The following is a 17,506-nucleotide window of genomic DNA, read 5'->3' on the forward strand; positions in this document are numbered from 1 at the left end:
CAAAAAACGAAAAACAAGAAAAACAACAACAACAAAAAAAAACCTAAACGTAAGGGTCTTTTTACTATTTTCATGAACTCACTGTGTGAATGTATGTGTCTGTGTGTACATATGTCCAAAGAGGCCAGAAACGGGTATAGGATACTCTGGAGATGGAGTTACAAGCAATTATGGGCCAATAGACATGGAGCTGGGGGTGGGAGGGTGTCTGTCCTCTGGAAGGGCAGTATGCACTTTTCTTTTTAAATTAATTAATTTATTCTTATTTTATGTGCATTGGTGCTTTGCCTGCGTGTACATTTGTGTGAGAGTCAGAGCCCCTGGAACTGGAGTCACAGACAGTTGTGAGAGGCCATGTAGATTGAACCTGGATACTCTAGAAGAGCAGTCAGTGCTCTTAACTGCTGAGCCATCTTTCCAGCCCAAGAAAGTGCATTTTTTTTCTGGTTTTTTGAGACAGGGTTTCCCCTGTGTCCTAGAACTCACTCTGTAGCCCAGACTGGCCTTGAACTCACAAAGATCCATGTGCCCTTGCTTCACAGGCTGGGATTAAAGGCATGTGCCATTACTGCCCAGCAAGAAAGTACATCTGTAATCCAAAGAAAACCCAACATTTCCTTCGGTTAGGTTTGACTCAGTCCCAGTGGTCTGTACATCTTTGGGGCCAGCTCTTACTCTTGCATCAGTGCAGGTGGATGGTTAAAGGGAAGCTCTTTTTCTAAGTGTAGTCCATGCTGGGCATGATGGATGACACCTTTCATTCCCAGCAGAGGCCAGCCTGGGCTAGACTGAGGCTCCAGGATGGCCAGGGTTACACAGAAACCCTATCCGGAAAAAAGGAAAAGGAAAAGGAAAACAAAAACATAATCTAGAAAAGCATTTACCCAAATTTATTTGCAGATTCTTCAATCATTTCTCGCAGATTCCCCTTCAAGGAAACGTCCATGGACTGAAATTTCTGCTTGACTTGCTTCAGGGGAAGCCTGGAGGGAGCAAGCTGTATGAATGAGACAAGACACTGACAGCAGAGAAGAGGCCTGCTGTGGGGTCCCTGTGCATGCCCACCAGGGGTGTCCTGACAGGTGCACTCAGACTATATGCTAGGACATGGAGGAGGGACTGTACTTTACACCCAAGTAAGTCACGTCAGAGTGGGCTGCTTTGCGACAGCAGGGTGAAGACAGGGTAAGGGGCTACAGGCAAGGCAGTTACTTACCCCATGTCTGCAAGGAACTCCTGGAGTCGTTTCTGCCCATGCACAGACCAGAGCTTAAACCTGGCTGCTGTGTAGCTGGTGTTGTACAGACTTTCATGGAGGGACCAGTGCTGATACAGTACCAGGCAGAGGCTAGGTTCAAGGTCAAGGAACACACGTGGTGCCCACTGCCTACTACCTACCTGGAGCTGACAGTGGCCTACAACCTTGGGTTGGTATGGACCCACCCAGAATTATTAGTGGACATCCCTATTTGTGGGACTCTCTTTTGTTGGGGCCTGCCTGAGTGCAGTAGACCTCAGAGCTCTGACTCATGCAGGGAGCAGCTGAAGTTAAGCCATTTTCTCCCTTTGACAGACCAACATGCATATATCCCCTTGAGTCCTGTCTCAGGCCTCTCCTCCAGGACCAGATAGACTCTGCAGTCTTGCTGATGCCTTGCCACCGCTCCACTGGACACTTGGTGCTTTTTGTCCCCATCAGTGCCTCTCCTTCCCAACGTCTAGGGCCCAGGGACTGCAGTCTACTTTGCTTCAGCTCTCAGGAGTCTGCGGCATGACTCAGACATTGTCTGTGGCCAGAAAATAGACCACAATCACACTGGCATAGGAGGGCATGGGTGGCTCTATCACCATAGTAACGAAACAGAAAGCATCTGCTGAGCAACATGCTAACAGCCACGAGTACTGCCTAAACCCCAAGGGGCTGAGCTGCAAAGATACTCATACTCGAAGGAGATCCGGGTGCAGTCTACAGAGAGCATGTTCTCCTCCGCCTCGTTTCGGTGGTTATGACGGGACACATGACGCTGCAGGATGCCGACATCAGTCACGTACTTCATTCTGTAAGAAAGCATGGTTGGCTGAACCAGCTCCCTCCCCAGCTGTTCCTGAAGGAGGGTTGAAGAAGCTTGTTCAGGTATAAAGCTAGAGACCGAGTTGGGCAGGGTGCTCTCTGGCCAGGCTATGCCCCATCTTTAGGTACTGAGATACCTTTGGAAAACAGCATGCAGGGGGCTGGCCAGGTGTCTAGCTCACACAGTCAATTAGACCCTGGAACAATAATCCACATACAGAGTCCAGACTAGCACACATATTGCCAGCAAGTGCAGATGTGGTAGGCAGGTCCTGATCCAGGTCTCAGTGGGCCACCAACTGGGATGGTAACAAGAAGATCTCCCCTGAGGCCAAGAGCAGGATATGGTCCCCATGTTACATGTACTGTCATTTCTAGATTTTATGTCACCTGTACGCCTGCCCTGTGCCATCTTTTTAAACAATAAATTTATTTTTTTTAATTGTTTGTGTCCATGTGTGGGTGGGTGCCTGGAGGTCAGAGGTATCAGAAGCCTTGTAGCTGGACTCATAGGAGGTTGTAAGCCTTTCAGCACGGGTGCTGAACTAAGAACTGAACACGAGTCCTCCATAAGAGCACAGACGCTCTTGCTCTTAAACTATCTCACCCACACCCCAATCCATCCAGAGAAGGGACTGAGGCCCAGCAAGGCTGGAGGCTGGATCAATGTGGCGATCCGGGCAACAGAAGTCTGACCAGAGCTTGAGTTTTCAGTTTTAAAACTTCTGACCACGCAGAGGGCCTAATACATCGTGGGGCCTTCTACAGACGCACAAGGATTGAGGTGAAAAGTGGACGGCAGTGAGTAATGACCCTCCTGTGGGCTCAGGCCTGGCCTTTTCACTCTCTTACAAGTCCTACTTGATAACCACAAGACATTGGACTGCGTCCCAGTCCCAAGGGAAACAATGAGAGCCTATGTTTGCCTGTTCAAAGCTCGGCCTCCTTCCCAGTTCACAGAGTCCACAGAAGAGGAGCCTGCCACACTCAGAGAATCCGACTCTGCTCCTTGCCAACCCTCTTGTAAGTCTCTTGTTTTGTGATCAAACTCATCCCCCCTGACAGGAGCCCTAGGCCTTCTTCTCCTTCCTTCCTTCCCTACATGCATCCATCTCTCTCCCCTAACCTCCAGTGTGCATAGGCTACATCTCAGTACCTGTCTCTAGGCCACGGCTGCTGCTGCTGCTGGCTCCACCCAGTGGACTTCTCAGGCTGTAAGGAGGCCAAGCTAGGCCATAAGCAAAGGTCCTAAGGCTAAGAGCCCAGGCAAGAAGAGCCACCCCTCCTCCTTCTCGGTAAGACTTCTCACTGATACTGCTTCCCATGTCCTTGTGCTGACTCAGGGGCTGCCACATGCACAGAGCACAGAGCTACCCTCAAACGGAGGCCATCACTTACTGAGTGATCTTGTCATGCACCCACTGGTCTGTCAGTCCAACAATGGCCCACCTGGAAGGAAAGCAGATGATGGGGTAAAGCTACAAGGTGCCTGGACTTGGTAAGTTATGTATCCTGGAGCCAAGTGACTTGATGGACAGTCCAGGAGTGTCCTGTTAGCATGGCCCCAAAACTCACTGTGCCCTGCCACTAATTTGTGAATAATTATCTTGGGCTTCTTTTCTACTGTAATTTGAAATGTTGACATTTGCACCTTCCATCTTTAAAAAATGGGGAAATCTTAGGGAAAGTTTCCCCTGAGATACTGGAAGAAACACAAGGTCAGTCTTCCAGTTCTAGGTCAAAGCTTGGGTAGACACAAACTATACTTGGGTCAGAGAAAAGCCACCAATGTAAACAAGTGATCTAAAGGACTCATCACAAGTTAAACAAGAAAGCATAAGGGAATCCATCCAGTAAAGAAAGCATCCTATTAAAGGAACCCTGCACACACCCAGGACCAGGCCTCTGTGATTCCTGTTAAGACCGGTCGCTACTGGATCTAGGAGGAAACCAATTTAGCTTGAATACCAAAGCAACTGAGTATTTAGCAGTAACCAACCTGGCTGGGAGCAGATGTTTCGCAAGTGGCCAGTTAGGAGTAAGTACAGGCATAGCAGAGGAATAAGAGCTGAGAGTGGGTGGGGCCAAAAGACGGGCATCTTTACACCTGGACAAAAGTAAAGGCCTAGGGCAAAGTCCTAACCTGTCCTGATTCTCTGCAGCCAATATAACTATCACTGTGGTGATCAGACCTGAAGGACCTTGGTATACTGCTTGCAAAGAAAACGAGGACCACAAACAAGGGGCCAAGGAGGCAGAGCCAGGCCAGAATTACATGCTTCTCATTTATAAAGACCAAATCCTGTTTCAAAATCAATCAAGTTGACAGTGACTGGGAGGCTCACTGGTCTGTGTGCTCAAGGCCCTGGTTACAGTCTGACAGGGAAATTGCAGAAAGGGACAATTCTGAGTTGGATTGTACCAGTGCCAGGGCTGCAAGAATGCCTACCAAGGTCGATCTCACTCAAACCTCCACTTACTGTATTTGCTGGGCATAAGGCTAAGTAAGCATCAAGGGTGCAGAGACAGGAGCTGACCCGGAGCCCCACTGTCCTCAACGACCATCCCCCAGCCTCAGACTTAACCCTTGGAAGACGAGGCTTATAAGTCATCCCAGAGAGGGGCTGCACCTAACATTCCTCATAGAAGCACTGGACTGTCCATGTGACAGTGACTTTAGCTGGTGGCAGGACTCCCAACATGGTTTAGCAGGGTTTCCATGTTTGTGTATGTGTGCTACATACCACAGCATGTCATTCAGGTCCTTGGACATCATCCACGCCAGGTCAAACATCACCATGGCGGACTGCAAGGAAAACAAAAAAAGCCTGAAGCCAAAAGCAACTGAGTTACAGAAGGGGCCACACAGTGAGGACAGTGGGACGGCTCCAAGCCAAGGAGCCCAGTGAAACCCTGCAAATCAGGGTATTCAAGCTATTCAGCATGTGAGAAAAAAAGTCCCCATCAGAGTGAGGGAAAGATGACAGAGTAATTCTGCTGACCCCAAACATCAGTCTCTGCTATCTAATGTCATCTGCATCTTTGTGTTTAATCATGTAGCACATGAAGGATGGAAACAAAGTGCCACCCAGTGGGAAGCCCAGGCATAGCACTGTGCAAGGAAGGCTGCACATCTCAGGCGATGCTCAAGGCTATCATGAAAACAGGTCGGGAGGCCCTGTGGCCTGACTGTCCACGCTGCATCCACATTCTTCCTGCATGGAGGCGGCCTCAGACCCAGATGAGGAAGGGCTCGGGTTCTGGTCACATGACTAGAGTGGGAGGGGTTTCTGGACTCCCTGTAAAGGTTAACGGGGCTGTTCAAGGATCGAAGACGTAAGCAACCTGAATGGAAGGTCTGAGTTTGGTGAGAGACTGTGAGGACAGTGGGTGTCTGACCAGCTGACTTAGCACGAGATGCGGATTTCCTCCAGGGAGAAAATTTTCAAGGGATCTGGAGAAAGTCAGGTATCATTTCTGAGAGTGTATTAGTTCCCTCTCTATCTACTGCAAGGGCTGAGCAGAGAACCAAAGGATGGTAAACCTTCAATTATAAATGAGACATAGGGGGCTGGTGAGATGGCTCAGTGGGTAAGAGCACCCAACTGCTCTTCCGAAGGTCCAGAGTTCAAATCCCAGCAACCACATGGTGGCTCACAACCATCCACAACAAGATCTGGCGCCCTCTTCTGGAGTGTCTGAAGACAGCTATAGTGTACTTATATATAATAAATAAATAAATCTTAAAAAAATAATAAATAAATAAATAAATAAATAAATAAATGAGACATAGGAAATATAATACCAAGAGTCCAAGATCTAAGGCCAAAGCTGAAGACTAACTACAGTGTTTTTACTGAAACAAATTTGATTTGTACTGAGCTACATCACTTTTGCATTATCCTAAGGTAAACAATCAGACAAAAATCCTACATCAAATTAACGTGTTAAGAACCATATATCTAAACCGAGCATGGTGGCGTATGCCTTTAATCCCAGCACTCGGGAGGCAGAGGCAGGCGGATTTCTGAGTTCAAGGCCAGCCTGGTCTACAAAGTGAGTTCCAGGACAGCCAGGGCTACACAGAGAAGAAACCCTGTCTCAAAAAACCAAAAAAAAAAAAAAAAAAAAAAGAAAAAAAGAACCATATATCTTCTACAGCTACTAAAGACCCTAAATCCTGGTCAATGTTAACAGAGCCACATACTACTGTAATCCCATAGTTTAATCTTCTTGCACAGAGATTAATACATATTTATTTATTTGTTTACTTAGAGAGTGTCTCATTATGTAGCCCTGGGTGGCCTTGAACTCTCTAGGTAGACCAGTCAGGCCTTAAACTCAGAGATCTTCCTGCTTTTGCCTCCCAAGTGCTGGGATTAAAGGTGTGTGCCACTGTGCTGGCTAGTTTTATGTCAGGTTGACACAAGCTGCAGTCATCAGAGAGGAGGGAACCTCAATTGAGAAAATGCCTCCATAAGTTTAGGTTGTAAGCAAGCCTATAGGGCATTTTCTTAATTAGTGATTGATGGGGAAGGCCCCGCCCATTGTGGGTGGTGCCATCTCTGGTCTAGTAGTCCTGGGCTTTACAAGAAGGCAGGCTGAACAAACCAGGAGGAGGAAGCCAGTAAGCAGCATTCCTCTACATCCTCTGCATCAGCCCCAGCCTACAGGGTCCTGCCCTGTTTTGAGCTTTTACCCTGACATCACTCAGAGATGGATTATTACCTGGAAGTGGAAGCTGAAAATAAACCCTCTCCTTCCAATGATGCTTTCTTTGGTCAGTGTTTCATCACAGCATTAGTAATCCCAACCAAAACAGCCACCACACCCTACTTAATCAGTCTTTTTAAAGATTTGATTTATTTTATGTGTGAGTGCTTTGCCTGAATGTATCTGTGCACTATGTATGTGCCTGGTACCTACAGAGGTCAGAGGAAGGGGCAGATACTCTGGACCTGAATCCATGGGATGGCTATGAGCTGAGATGTAGGTGTTGGGAAACAAATCTGCCCTCTCTGAGCTGCTCTTAACTGACATCTTCACAGCTCCATTACTCGGTAATTTTGATGATGAACAAAAGGATGGCTGCTACACAGCCTGAGGGGCCACCCTAACAACTGCCTCTGAAAGAAGATGGCTGCTACACAGCCTGAGGGGCTACCCTAACAACTGCCTCTTAAAGAAGATGGCTGCTACACAGCCTGAGGGGCCACCCTAACAACTGCCTCTGAAAGAAGTACCTGTGCCCTTGACCTAGGATGGGTTTACCCAACACCACAGAAACAAGACACAACAAGCAGCATCCAATACATCTAATTTGCCCAACATTCTAGCCTAGCTGCACTGTGGAGCATGTTGGTTTCTCTGGATCTCTTTTAGACCACTATGATTGTGAAGCAGACAGTAGTCCAGAGCAGCTCAAATGTGAAGCAACTAGAACTCTGTCTCTCTCTCTCTGAGACAGGATTTCTCTGTTTAGCTCTGGCTATCAGGGAAGTCACTCTATAGAATAGGCTGGCTTCACGCTCAAGAGATCCTCCATCTCTGCCTTCCAGGTCCTGGGACTAAAGCTGTGTGCCACCATGCCTGGCTTACTTTATGAAATAAAGGTTACCTTGATTCTAGAATTAAAATTAATTAGCAAGTGCTGGAGGTGGGTGGCTCAGTGGTAAGTACTTTCCTGGTATATTTGAGTCTTAGGTTTTATCCTCAATGCTACAGAAACTGAAAGGCAAAAGGCAAGAATTTGGGTTTTGTTTTTGTTTTTAAACAAGGGGGGAATGATTTATTTTAGATTACAATTTCAGTCACCACCAAGGCATGGGAAAGAACAGCTCATGTCAAGATGGCCAGGAAGCAGAAAGAATCCCATTACCATCTAAAATTTATCTTGGCAGGTACAACAATATGCAAATATATTCCCAGCTATTTAGGAGGAGGCAGGAGGATCAATTGAAGCCAGAGGCTCAGGGCTAGGCAGGGCTGTATAAAAAGTCCTCTTCTCAGAAAATCGATTTCTACTGGGCAGGTATCACTTTTGTTAATACCACAAAGAGAGAAAAGAAAACCACGAGGCAAACCAGAGTACACTGGGAAGCATCTGGCCACTCAGTTTCCAGAGGAGTAGGGTGACAGCGCAGAGGTTGCACCGCCCACCCAGAGGCACCTCTGACGAGCACCAGGATTTTCTGGCTGTGAAACCTTTGCTCTCTCTTGTTGTAGGACTCTGATCCTTGGAGTGAAAACTTTACAGTGTGTCAGATCTGTTCATACTTACCGATGTCCCATAATATTCATACTGCTCGTAGTCAAAGAGGATGTCTTTCCTGTAACAACACAAAATGGTATCTTTAACTGAAAGCAGCAGGACGAGAAGATAAAACTTTTTGAAAAAGGCTAGAACTGTAGTTCCAACAGTTCCAAGAGTTACTTTTTCACTTGTTGACTCTCTAGCAGACTGTACACATACACCTTAGGCAGGCCTGTCTCAGACTCTTGCTTCTGAAAAATTACCTCAAAGCAATGAAAAAGAAAAAAGAAGACACACTATTATATACACAAAGTTGTTAACTGTACATTATTTGCAATGATAAAGTAAGTGAAGTAACTTATAGTTTAAAGAACAGAGAAAAAGGCTTGATAATGTGGTATACACTGTAATCCCAGGAGTCAGGAGACTGAGACAAGACATTTGAATAGTTGAAGGCCAGCCTGGGCTATACAGTTAAGGCAAAAAAAAAAAAAAAAATTGAATAAATAAATAAGTAAATGAGTGAATGAATAAAAAGGCTGAGGAGATGGCTCAACTGATAAAACATGCTTACCATGCAAGTATGATGAACTGAGTTTGGATCCCCAGTGTCCACATAAAAAGCCAGATGCTGTGTGTACTGGGGTTAGGAGGGGGAGGCACAGACAGGTGATGCTCAGAGCTCAAGGCCCAGCCAGTCTCATCAAACTGATGAGCCCCAAACTCAAGTGAGAGACCTTGCCTCCAAAGAATAAAATGGAGAGCAACCAAGAGAAACACTCAAGGCTGCCCACATGTACACACCTACACCGCACTCAAACAAAGAAATTAAAACATCCTTTAAAAAGAAATAGAAAGGGAGTAGAAATCTTTTTCTTTCTTTTTTTTCCCCAGTGTTATGGATTGAGCCCAGAGGGTTATGTTCATATATGGAAACATCATACTAGACCCCATTAATATGTACAGTTAATGTGTTAATAATACTAAGCTGTTTCTGTAAAAAAATTTTTAAACATTTATTTATTTAAATGAGTATGAACGTGTACCTGTGAGTACCTAGGAGTTAGGGATGCTTGTGAGCTACCACATGGATGCTGAGAATCAAACCCAAGTCCTCTGCAAGAGCACCAAGTACTCTAAACCACCAAGCCATCTCTCCAGCCCCTGCTTTTGATCTCTGAGTTAGGTAGGGTATGATTGGTGGCCTCAGCTGGCCTGGGATTTGGCAGAGAACCACCTTCCTCTACCTTTCAAGAGCTGCGATTAAATGCGTATGACACCACACCTGGCTTTAAACACTAAGAAGTTTTTAAAAGACTGTTAGTATAAAAATCTGTGACCTGAGAATGGGCTCAGGTCGCAGATTGCTAGCTCAGGACTATATAAATTGGGTGTGGTAGCACATACCTATAATCTACAATCCCAGTAGAAGCAGGAGGACCAAAAGCCCAAGGTCATCCTTGGCTACACAGCAAGTTTGAGGACAGCTTGGGCTACACAAAACCTTTGTCTCAAAAACCAACAAATGAAAACCAAAAGTGAATTCAGAAGTATAAAAAGTGATTACAGCCAGGCCTAGTGGCACCTGCTTGTGCTCTCAGCGGGGGAAGCTGCAGGAGTATCGTAAGCCTGACACACGCTGAGACCTGTGCCAACTAGTTTTCAGTAGAAAAATGCAAAATTGCCGGGCATAGTGGCGCATGCCTTTAATCCCAGCACTTGGGAGGCAGAGGCAGGCAGATTTCTGAGTTTGAGGCCAGCCTGGTCTACAAAGTGAGTTCCAGGACAGCCAGGGCTACACAGAGAAACCCTGTCTCGGAAAACCAAAAAAAAAAAAAAAAAAAAAAAAAAAGATGTGTAGTTTGATAATGTAAAATATGCACAAATATAGATAATTCAGAGAGAAATTCAGGATATTTCAGAAACAAATTCAAAAAGAAACGTAAACTCAGAACTGCTTGTTCTCACTTCTCTATCTTTACATGTCTAGAAATGGCCTGAAATTGTCTTTTTATAGGGGGTGTAGTCTTCTTTCTCATGGTGGGCACAACCTTCACCTGGACCACAAAGGATGACAGCAAAGGTCGTTAGCAAGCAACTCCTTTTTTTTTGTTTGTTTTTGTTTGGTTTCTTTTTTGGTTTTCGAGACAGGGTTCCTCTGTGTAGCCCTGGCTGTCCTGGAACTCACTCTGTAGACCAGGCCTGCCTCGAACTGAGAAATTCACCTGCCTCTGCCTTGCCTCCCAAGTGCTGGGATCAAAGGCGTGTGCCACCACACCGGGCTCAGCAAGCATCACCTACTGTGCCAGGTTTCACACACACAGCTACCTGTGTTTTTCAAGCTAGAATAACCATTCTAGCATTTTCATTTCAAAGCACCTCAGCTTTTTTACACGTGGAATAATAGAAATTATGGATAACTCAGTTTCTGTTCATATTTCTTTCCATGAAAGTTTTATACAACCACTAGGTATCTGTTATTTTATTTTTAAAAAGATTATAAATGAAAGTATCCATATTTGAAAATCAAATCTGGTTAAGGCCTCATTTCTAACAGAAAAGCCTGGATTTAAGAGACTATTGGGCCTGTCCTGTAATTCTAGGAAGCCAAGGACAATTCACGGGGTGATTCAAGGCTGTCTTCAAAGCAATAGCCACATACTCTCTTCAAAATGGCTGACCCAGACTCCTAAGGGAACATGGCATTCAGAAAGGACTAGAGGTACGAGGCTAATGGACAAAATCTGGGGTCTTGTAACAGAGAGCCACTTCTCCAGACTCACCTTCGGGCCTCCCACTCCCTGCGCTGCCTCCTCTTCCTGTTTCGCTCCACTATTTCCTGAAATAGTGACAAACAAAAGAAAAATGTGGTTTAGTGAGAATGGCCCCTTGTGCTCATATATTTGAATATACTTGGGTCCCAGTTGGTGGAACTGTTTGGGAAGGATTAGGAGGTGTGGCCTTGTAGGAGGAGGTGTGTCACTAGGGGTGGGCTTTGAGGTTTCAGAAGCCCACTCCATTCCCAGTAAGCTCTGTCTGCCTCCTGCTTACAGTTAAAGATGTAAGCTCTTAGCTATTGTTCCAGTGCCACACCTGCCTGATGTGGTGCTCCCTGCCACAATGGCAACCATGAGCTCTAAATTAATGTTATCTTTTATAAGCGGTCTTTGTCATGGTGTTTTGTCACAACAGAAAAGCATCTTAAGACAAAAGGTTAAGCCCAACAAAGCACTGGGTTGGAAGAAATCCCTAGGCACAGACTCCTGAGGGAGAATGTGGGCTTTGTCCATGCTCTAAGTACAGCCTGTGCCTGGGAAGCTGAATAGCTGAGACAGGAGAAGGCTGGTTCATTTGGCCTCGGGAAGTTGGCAGACACCATCCAAACACAGAAGTGCATAGGCTTTCCTGGCGTGTGCTCCACCGTACACTCAGCATCTGGCCGCTTTGCCTATCCAGCATTCAAAGTCCATGTCTGCCACCAGGATAGCAAGATTGTTTTTCTTCCTCTTGAGTGTCCCAGCAACGATTCTAACTTCTTAGGTACAAAGGCATGAGTGCTGTGGTGAGTCTACAGTCTATGACCACACTTCTTTCATGGAGATGGTGCTAAGATATCCCCAGGGTCTGCTGGACATATCTAAACTCTTATATACTATAGAAACTAAGTAGGACTGCAAATGGTGGGAGCAAAGGCACAACAGAGATCTGTATACAGCCTTCTTTCCTCTCTTGGCTCACCCAGACTTGAAATCCAAGAATCTGCCAATCTGGGTACACCAAGAAAAGGTGAACAAAGACCCCATCTAAAGCTGTGCTATCAGTCTGGCCAGAGCTACAGTGAGACCTTGTCTCAAAAAGAACAAACAAACTAGCCGAAACCAAAATCCCCTTAAAAAGCTAAAGGAAGCTCACAAAGAATAGATTCAAACTTGTGAGCACTAAAGCAAATCAAAAAGTAGCAATAACAAAAAGGTAAGAACAAAACAGCTACACTAGAGGAGCAGCCACCATCTACTTGCCATCCTTTAGCTAGTGGAAGCCCATTTTGGGCAGATCCCTTCTATTGATCAGTTTCAGATCACAAAACAAACAAATAAAAAACCTTCCCTAGAGTGTTTACATAGGACTGGCCAAGGGACCAGACACACATGGTACCTTTCTGTTAACTAATGAGCAATACTGTGGGGAAAGTGGATACTTTTCCATGGCGGGTCTGTATGCCTGCTCCCACTACCAGACAGAGTTCCTCTGTGTAGCCCTAGATGCCCTGGAATTTGATCTGTAGAACAAAGTGGCCTTGAACTCAGAGGTCTGCTTGCCTCTGCCTCCAGAGTGCTGGGATTAAAGGCGTGTGCTATCAGATGGGTTTTTCTTTTTTGAACGTTTGCTAGTTATTCCTACATTGAACTAAACTGACCTAAATTTCATTTCCTTTGCCAGGATCCTCCTGTATCGATAAAACACATCTCAAATAACTCCAGAAACCTGCCAGAGGCCACAAAGCTATGGTGTGGATAGAAGGCAGAGTCTGTTCTTACACACATTAGCCCTTTCACTTCCCAGTGCTCGGTATGCCCCGCTGAGCGTAGGCCCAGAATGCCTACCCGACCCACACTCACCTCTTCTAACCGCGTGCGCTTCTCTGAAGGCTCTGACCCATCACCGTCACTGTCTGAAAGATCGTCATCCTCTGCTTCATCTCTAAAGATGTCGTCGTAGGCAGGAACTTCAAGGTCATCCTCTTGTTTAATAAGCAATTTGATCTGTTATAAAACAAAACCAATCTAACTTTTCTTCTCTCCTTGCCAGAAAACCATCCACCATGTTGCTTCTGTAGAGTCTTACTCTCCTTGTTCAGCTGCTCCCAGGTTTTCTGAACACACAATAGCAGAGCCCTGGCAGCTCAGTACCATTCAGTAAGGCACTAGAGCTGCCCCACATGCCATTATTAAATTATGAAACTATGTTCTCAAAAGCATTTACCATCTACTTTAAGTCTGGACAACACTTCTTTCTTTCTTTTTAAATTGGTTAATTTTTATTTTATGGGCATTGGTATTTTTCTTGTGTGAGGGTGTCAGATCCCATGGAACTGGAGTTACAGACTGTTGGAAGCTGCCATGTGGGTGCTGGGAATTGAGCCCAGGTCAACTGAGCCACCCGCCCCCTCTACCCAATATTTCTTTCTTATGCTATACATTAAAAGTAAAAAGTCCCACCAGCTGGTTTTTAATAAAGAATATGAATACGTTGTTATGGTTGGATATTTTATATGGTTTATACCCCAAAAAGTCCACCACACCTGAAGCTTGCAGCCTATGTAGGGTATTGAGCGGGTAGAGCCATTAAGAAGTGGGGTCTGGCAAGTGTTAGGTCAGTCAGGGGTCTCTCAGAAGTGTGTCAGGTCTCTTGGGGGCTTAGTTTCCATGTACAGTGTGGTTATAAAACTTCATCGGCTTGCTCTGATATTCCTGTCTCACCATAGAAATTTTCTTACTATCCTATTCATTCCCTCTATTGGGAAACCACTCACCACAGGGGTCTCACCAAGCAGAGCAGATGGCTGTACCATACTCTTGAATATCCAGGACAGTAAGCTAAATATAACTTTTATCTATAAGGTACCCAGTCTCAGATATTTTCTTATAGCGACACAAAATGGATCAAGACAGATGTGAACTCCCAAGCCAATACACTTTTTGTCTTTAATAGCAATTCCTGACTGGTATCATATGAGGATCTCAGAATCTGAAGCCTTGTGGAAAGAGACCAGATCACAGAATGCTTAGACAGCTGGTCTGTGCTGCATTTTGTATTTAATGCTTTGAGGTTCAGAATAAGTATAGTTGAGCTATCTGAGGCTGAAACCTACTGTCTGTCCACCCTCCAAATGATGCACATCCCACAAATGTATTGTGCGCGTGCCCATGAGCTGGGTAAAGGAGCGTCCTGTACTGAAGATGGACCAGCTGCAGAACTGGGAAGCACACTCTGCACAGATCTGTGCAATGCTGTCACAGCACAAAAAGGTACAGACTGACTAAAGGGAGAGCACACAGAAGGGTTGGGTACCTGAGTGTCATTGTACACATTCACAACGTTCACTGGCCTGTGGGTATCACACACAAAAAATATACTGTCTTCATCAGGCTGAAGGATATCCAACAGGTCCACGTTGGCTCCACAGTTTATGAGGATGAAATAGGAGAACTGAAAAACAGGAGGAGGCACTGTAAAGGAGACACTGCACCTAGGAGGCCGCTCCTCCCCAGCACTGCCAGTCCCTGTGCTCCTCCACTGAGCACATTATGGCAAGGCCCGGGAGGAATGCTAAGTGGCTTGAAAACTGCTCACAGCTGGCTTGGTTACTGCCTTTCCATGATGACGCTGTAAAATAAGTTCTGGGGCTCTTCTTGCTTCCTGAAGAGCATGCCGAGGCTCTGCAAACTCAAGACTTGTACACAAATAGCTAATGAAGAATAGGAGCAGGGCTTCACACACACACACCAGTCTCTCGGGCTGTTGCTCAACGCCACCATCCTCTGCAGCTTACCACATCACTAGCACTGTGTGGGTTAGGTTTGCAGTAAATCTTGGGCAGCCTCACGTGACCTCCTCAATATTAGATCCTTTATCAAACAATCACTATAGGTAAAACCTTTCCTTAGGAACACCAAATTGCCTGCCTATGGGCTCACACCTGTAATACAACACTTTGAAGGCCAAGGAAGGAGGACTGTCCTCGGCTAGCAAATAAGATCTTGTCTCAAAATACTAGAGGTAAAAAACTCGACTGATATAAGTAATTCAAATTATAAATGAATCTCTTCCAAGTTATCCTAGAAGCAGCCAGGGACTCCAAATACATTTTGACATGCCCTACCCATTCCCTATAGGGCCTTCAATAACCCATTCTCATCTGGTCCCAGGCAGAGGTAAGGAGTCTTGGTTCTACCGTTTAATTCCAAAGTGAAAACATGTGTTTGATAACTGGAATGCATTTTCTAGAGATAACATAGAGCAGTAGTGTATCCTAATGAAATAAGTGAGGTTAGGACTGAACCCCCAACCCAAGAGCAAGCATGAGCTGGATCTAGCCTGCAGCCACCCGCTCCCCCTGCACACATAAGTAACAAGTGCAGCTTCATCTTCACGTGGATCCCCAACAACTCAAGAGGAGGCTGCGCTGACTGTTGCCTTTATGTGGATTCCATTCCCCTAACTGGGCTGCCTTGTCTGGCCTCAGTGGGAGAGGGTATGCCTAGTCCTGCCGTGACTTGATGAGCTGGGGGTGGGGGTGGGGGTAACACCCTGTAAAGGGGGGGGGATTCTCCTTTTCAGAAGAGGGAATAGGAGGAGGAACTGTGGGGGCGGGGGTAACTAGGAGGAAGGAAGCTGATATGGGATACAAAGTAAATAAATAAATGGAAACAAGTAAGGTCAGAGTAGGTGCTGTCCACAACTATACTGTCTTTACTTTTGAGACAGGATCTTGTGGTGTCGCCCAGGCTGGCCTAGTCTTGCTATATATAGTTCAAACCTGCCTTAAATTGGTGGTCCCTTTGCAAATGTTGATTCTGCCACCATAACTTCAAGCCTAATAAAACTGATACTTCAAAAACACCCTTCTCCTACTCCAGAACTGGACAAGTGCTAAGTATTAAGAACCTGCCACTGAGTAGAGTGGCCTAATTATTCTCCAGTTCATTAGTCCATACCTGCTCTTTATGTTCAAGATATGCAGTTTCAAGCTCTTGCCACCCAGAAACCGGAACCAGCGTATACTGGACGTGGTCGCACTGAAACAGGGCCTGGAGAGAGAGCATGTGGACAGAAACCGTCATTTAAGATGACTTCCCTGCAGCCGCCAGAAGCAAACAGACTAGCGGAGTTGAGACAAAGATCTATGTGATAGATATGCTGTGTGGTAAAAGACCAGTAGGAAAAACTAGGTGGCAAGGCTGTGAGCAAGCATTCAGTCTGAATCTGCAGTGTGCCAAAGCAAAACATTAAGAGAAAAAAAAAAAAAACAACCCTAATTTTAATTACAGGGGTTCTGAAAAATTCCTAACCCCAGCACATTGTAAAAACCACACTATGAGCCGGGCGTGGTGGCACACGCCTTTAATCCCAGCCCTCAGGAGGCAGAGGCAGATGGATTTCTGAGTTCGAGGCCAGTCTGGTCTACAAAGTGAGTTCCAGGACAGCCAGGGCTATACAGAGAAACCCTGTCTCGAAAAACAAAAACAAAAAATAAACCACACTATGGTCAGAACCCAAACTAACAATCTTCTCTAATAGACTCAGGGCTCCTGTATTTCCTGCACTCCCTATTATACCACTCCCAGTTGTCACATCTCCTCTCAAATTCCATCTTTGAGAGGTCATTTACAAATTCAAAGATTTCAGAAGTGAAACCATTTTCACTTGGGTTACTGTATAAAATACTACTTGTCTCACTGTTTGCACTATACTTCTCTCTAGCTCCAGTATAGGTCAGAGAGGATATTTTGGGTTCCTCACCTCCTGCCTGCTCCTTCTGGTCCCTCCCCTTCTGTGTTCCACCCCCTGCTGGGGCCAACCCTGATCTGTCACCTCTCCCTCCTGTCCTACCTTCCTAAGGTATTCAAAGCTCACCTGGAGGATCTTGCAAGCACACAAGGCATCCACGTCTGAGGCCACAAAGAGAAGGACCCTCTGTAAAAGCAAACGCGGACAGACGAGTTGAACGCAGGGACGCCAAACTCTGTGGCAATTCCCTGACCTCCCGGCCCATCCACGGACACTCGCCCTCTTCTCCCCAGCCCCTAGATAAGGTTTGGATCAGGGTCGTGGAATGGGAGTCACCTGGTTGTGGACCGTCTCGTAGAACTCCTTGCGGAAATCGGTCACGAACATAGCCACAGCGGCCGGATACCTAGAGCTGGCGCTGAGACACGGACAGCCCCGGAGGTCGTCAAGACTCCCGCCAAATCACAACTCTTCTGATTGGTCCACGCCAGCAGCCAATAGTGCTTAGCCTTTCCTCCTTTCTGATTGGTTCCTACTGGGGACAGCCAATAATGCTCTGCTATTCGCAGCTGGATAAGACCCGCCCGTCCCTCAAAATGAAGCATCATCTTTCCTCAGGCTGTGAACCTTGTTGCGGGTGTTGACGCTAACTTCCAGTTACCCCAAACCAC

General features: G+C 46.0%; 1 protein-coding gene across 1 annotated transcript in view; it reads right to left on the reverse strand.

Moving 5' to 3' along the window:
• Positions 1–17,411, reverse strand: part of Cdc45 (cell division cycle 45) — a 30,421-nt gene extending 13,010 nt beyond the window's left edge. Inside the window, exons 1-12 of the mRNA XM_021184566.3 lie at positions 17,172–17,411; positions 16,962–17,021; positions 16,043–16,135; positions 14,397–14,534; positions 12,944–13,087; positions 11,108–11,163; positions 8,352–8,400; positions 4,816–4,877; positions 3,470–3,520; positions 1,939–2,058; positions 1,217–1,348; positions 885–983 (exon numbers count right to left, since the gene is read on the reverse strand). Of these exons, the coding sequence (XP_021040225.1) occupies positions 885–983; positions 1,217–1,348; positions 1,939–2,058; positions 3,470–3,520; positions 4,816–4,877; positions 8,352–8,400; positions 11,108–11,163; positions 12,944–13,087; positions 14,397–14,534; positions 16,043–16,135; positions 16,962–17,021; positions 17,172–17,222 (1,055 nt within the window). The 5' untranslated portion in view covers positions 17,223–17,411. The remainder of the gene's footprint in view (positions 1–884; positions 984–1,216; positions 1,349–1,938; positions 2,059–3,469; positions 3,521–4,815; positions 4,878–8,351; positions 8,401–11,107; positions 11,164–12,943; positions 13,088–14,396; positions 14,535–16,042; positions 16,136–16,961; positions 17,022–17,171) is intronic.
• Between the last annotated feature and the right edge of the window lie 95 nt (positions 17,412–17,506).

Source organism: Mus caroli, unplaced genomic scaffold (genome assembly GCF_978045245.1).
Source record: "Mus caroli unplaced genomic scaffold, Mus_caroli_1 scaffold_17, whole genome shotgun sequence".
NCBI classification, from domain to species: Eukaryota; Metazoa; Chordata; class Mammalia; order Rodentia; family Muridae; genus Mus; species Mus caroli.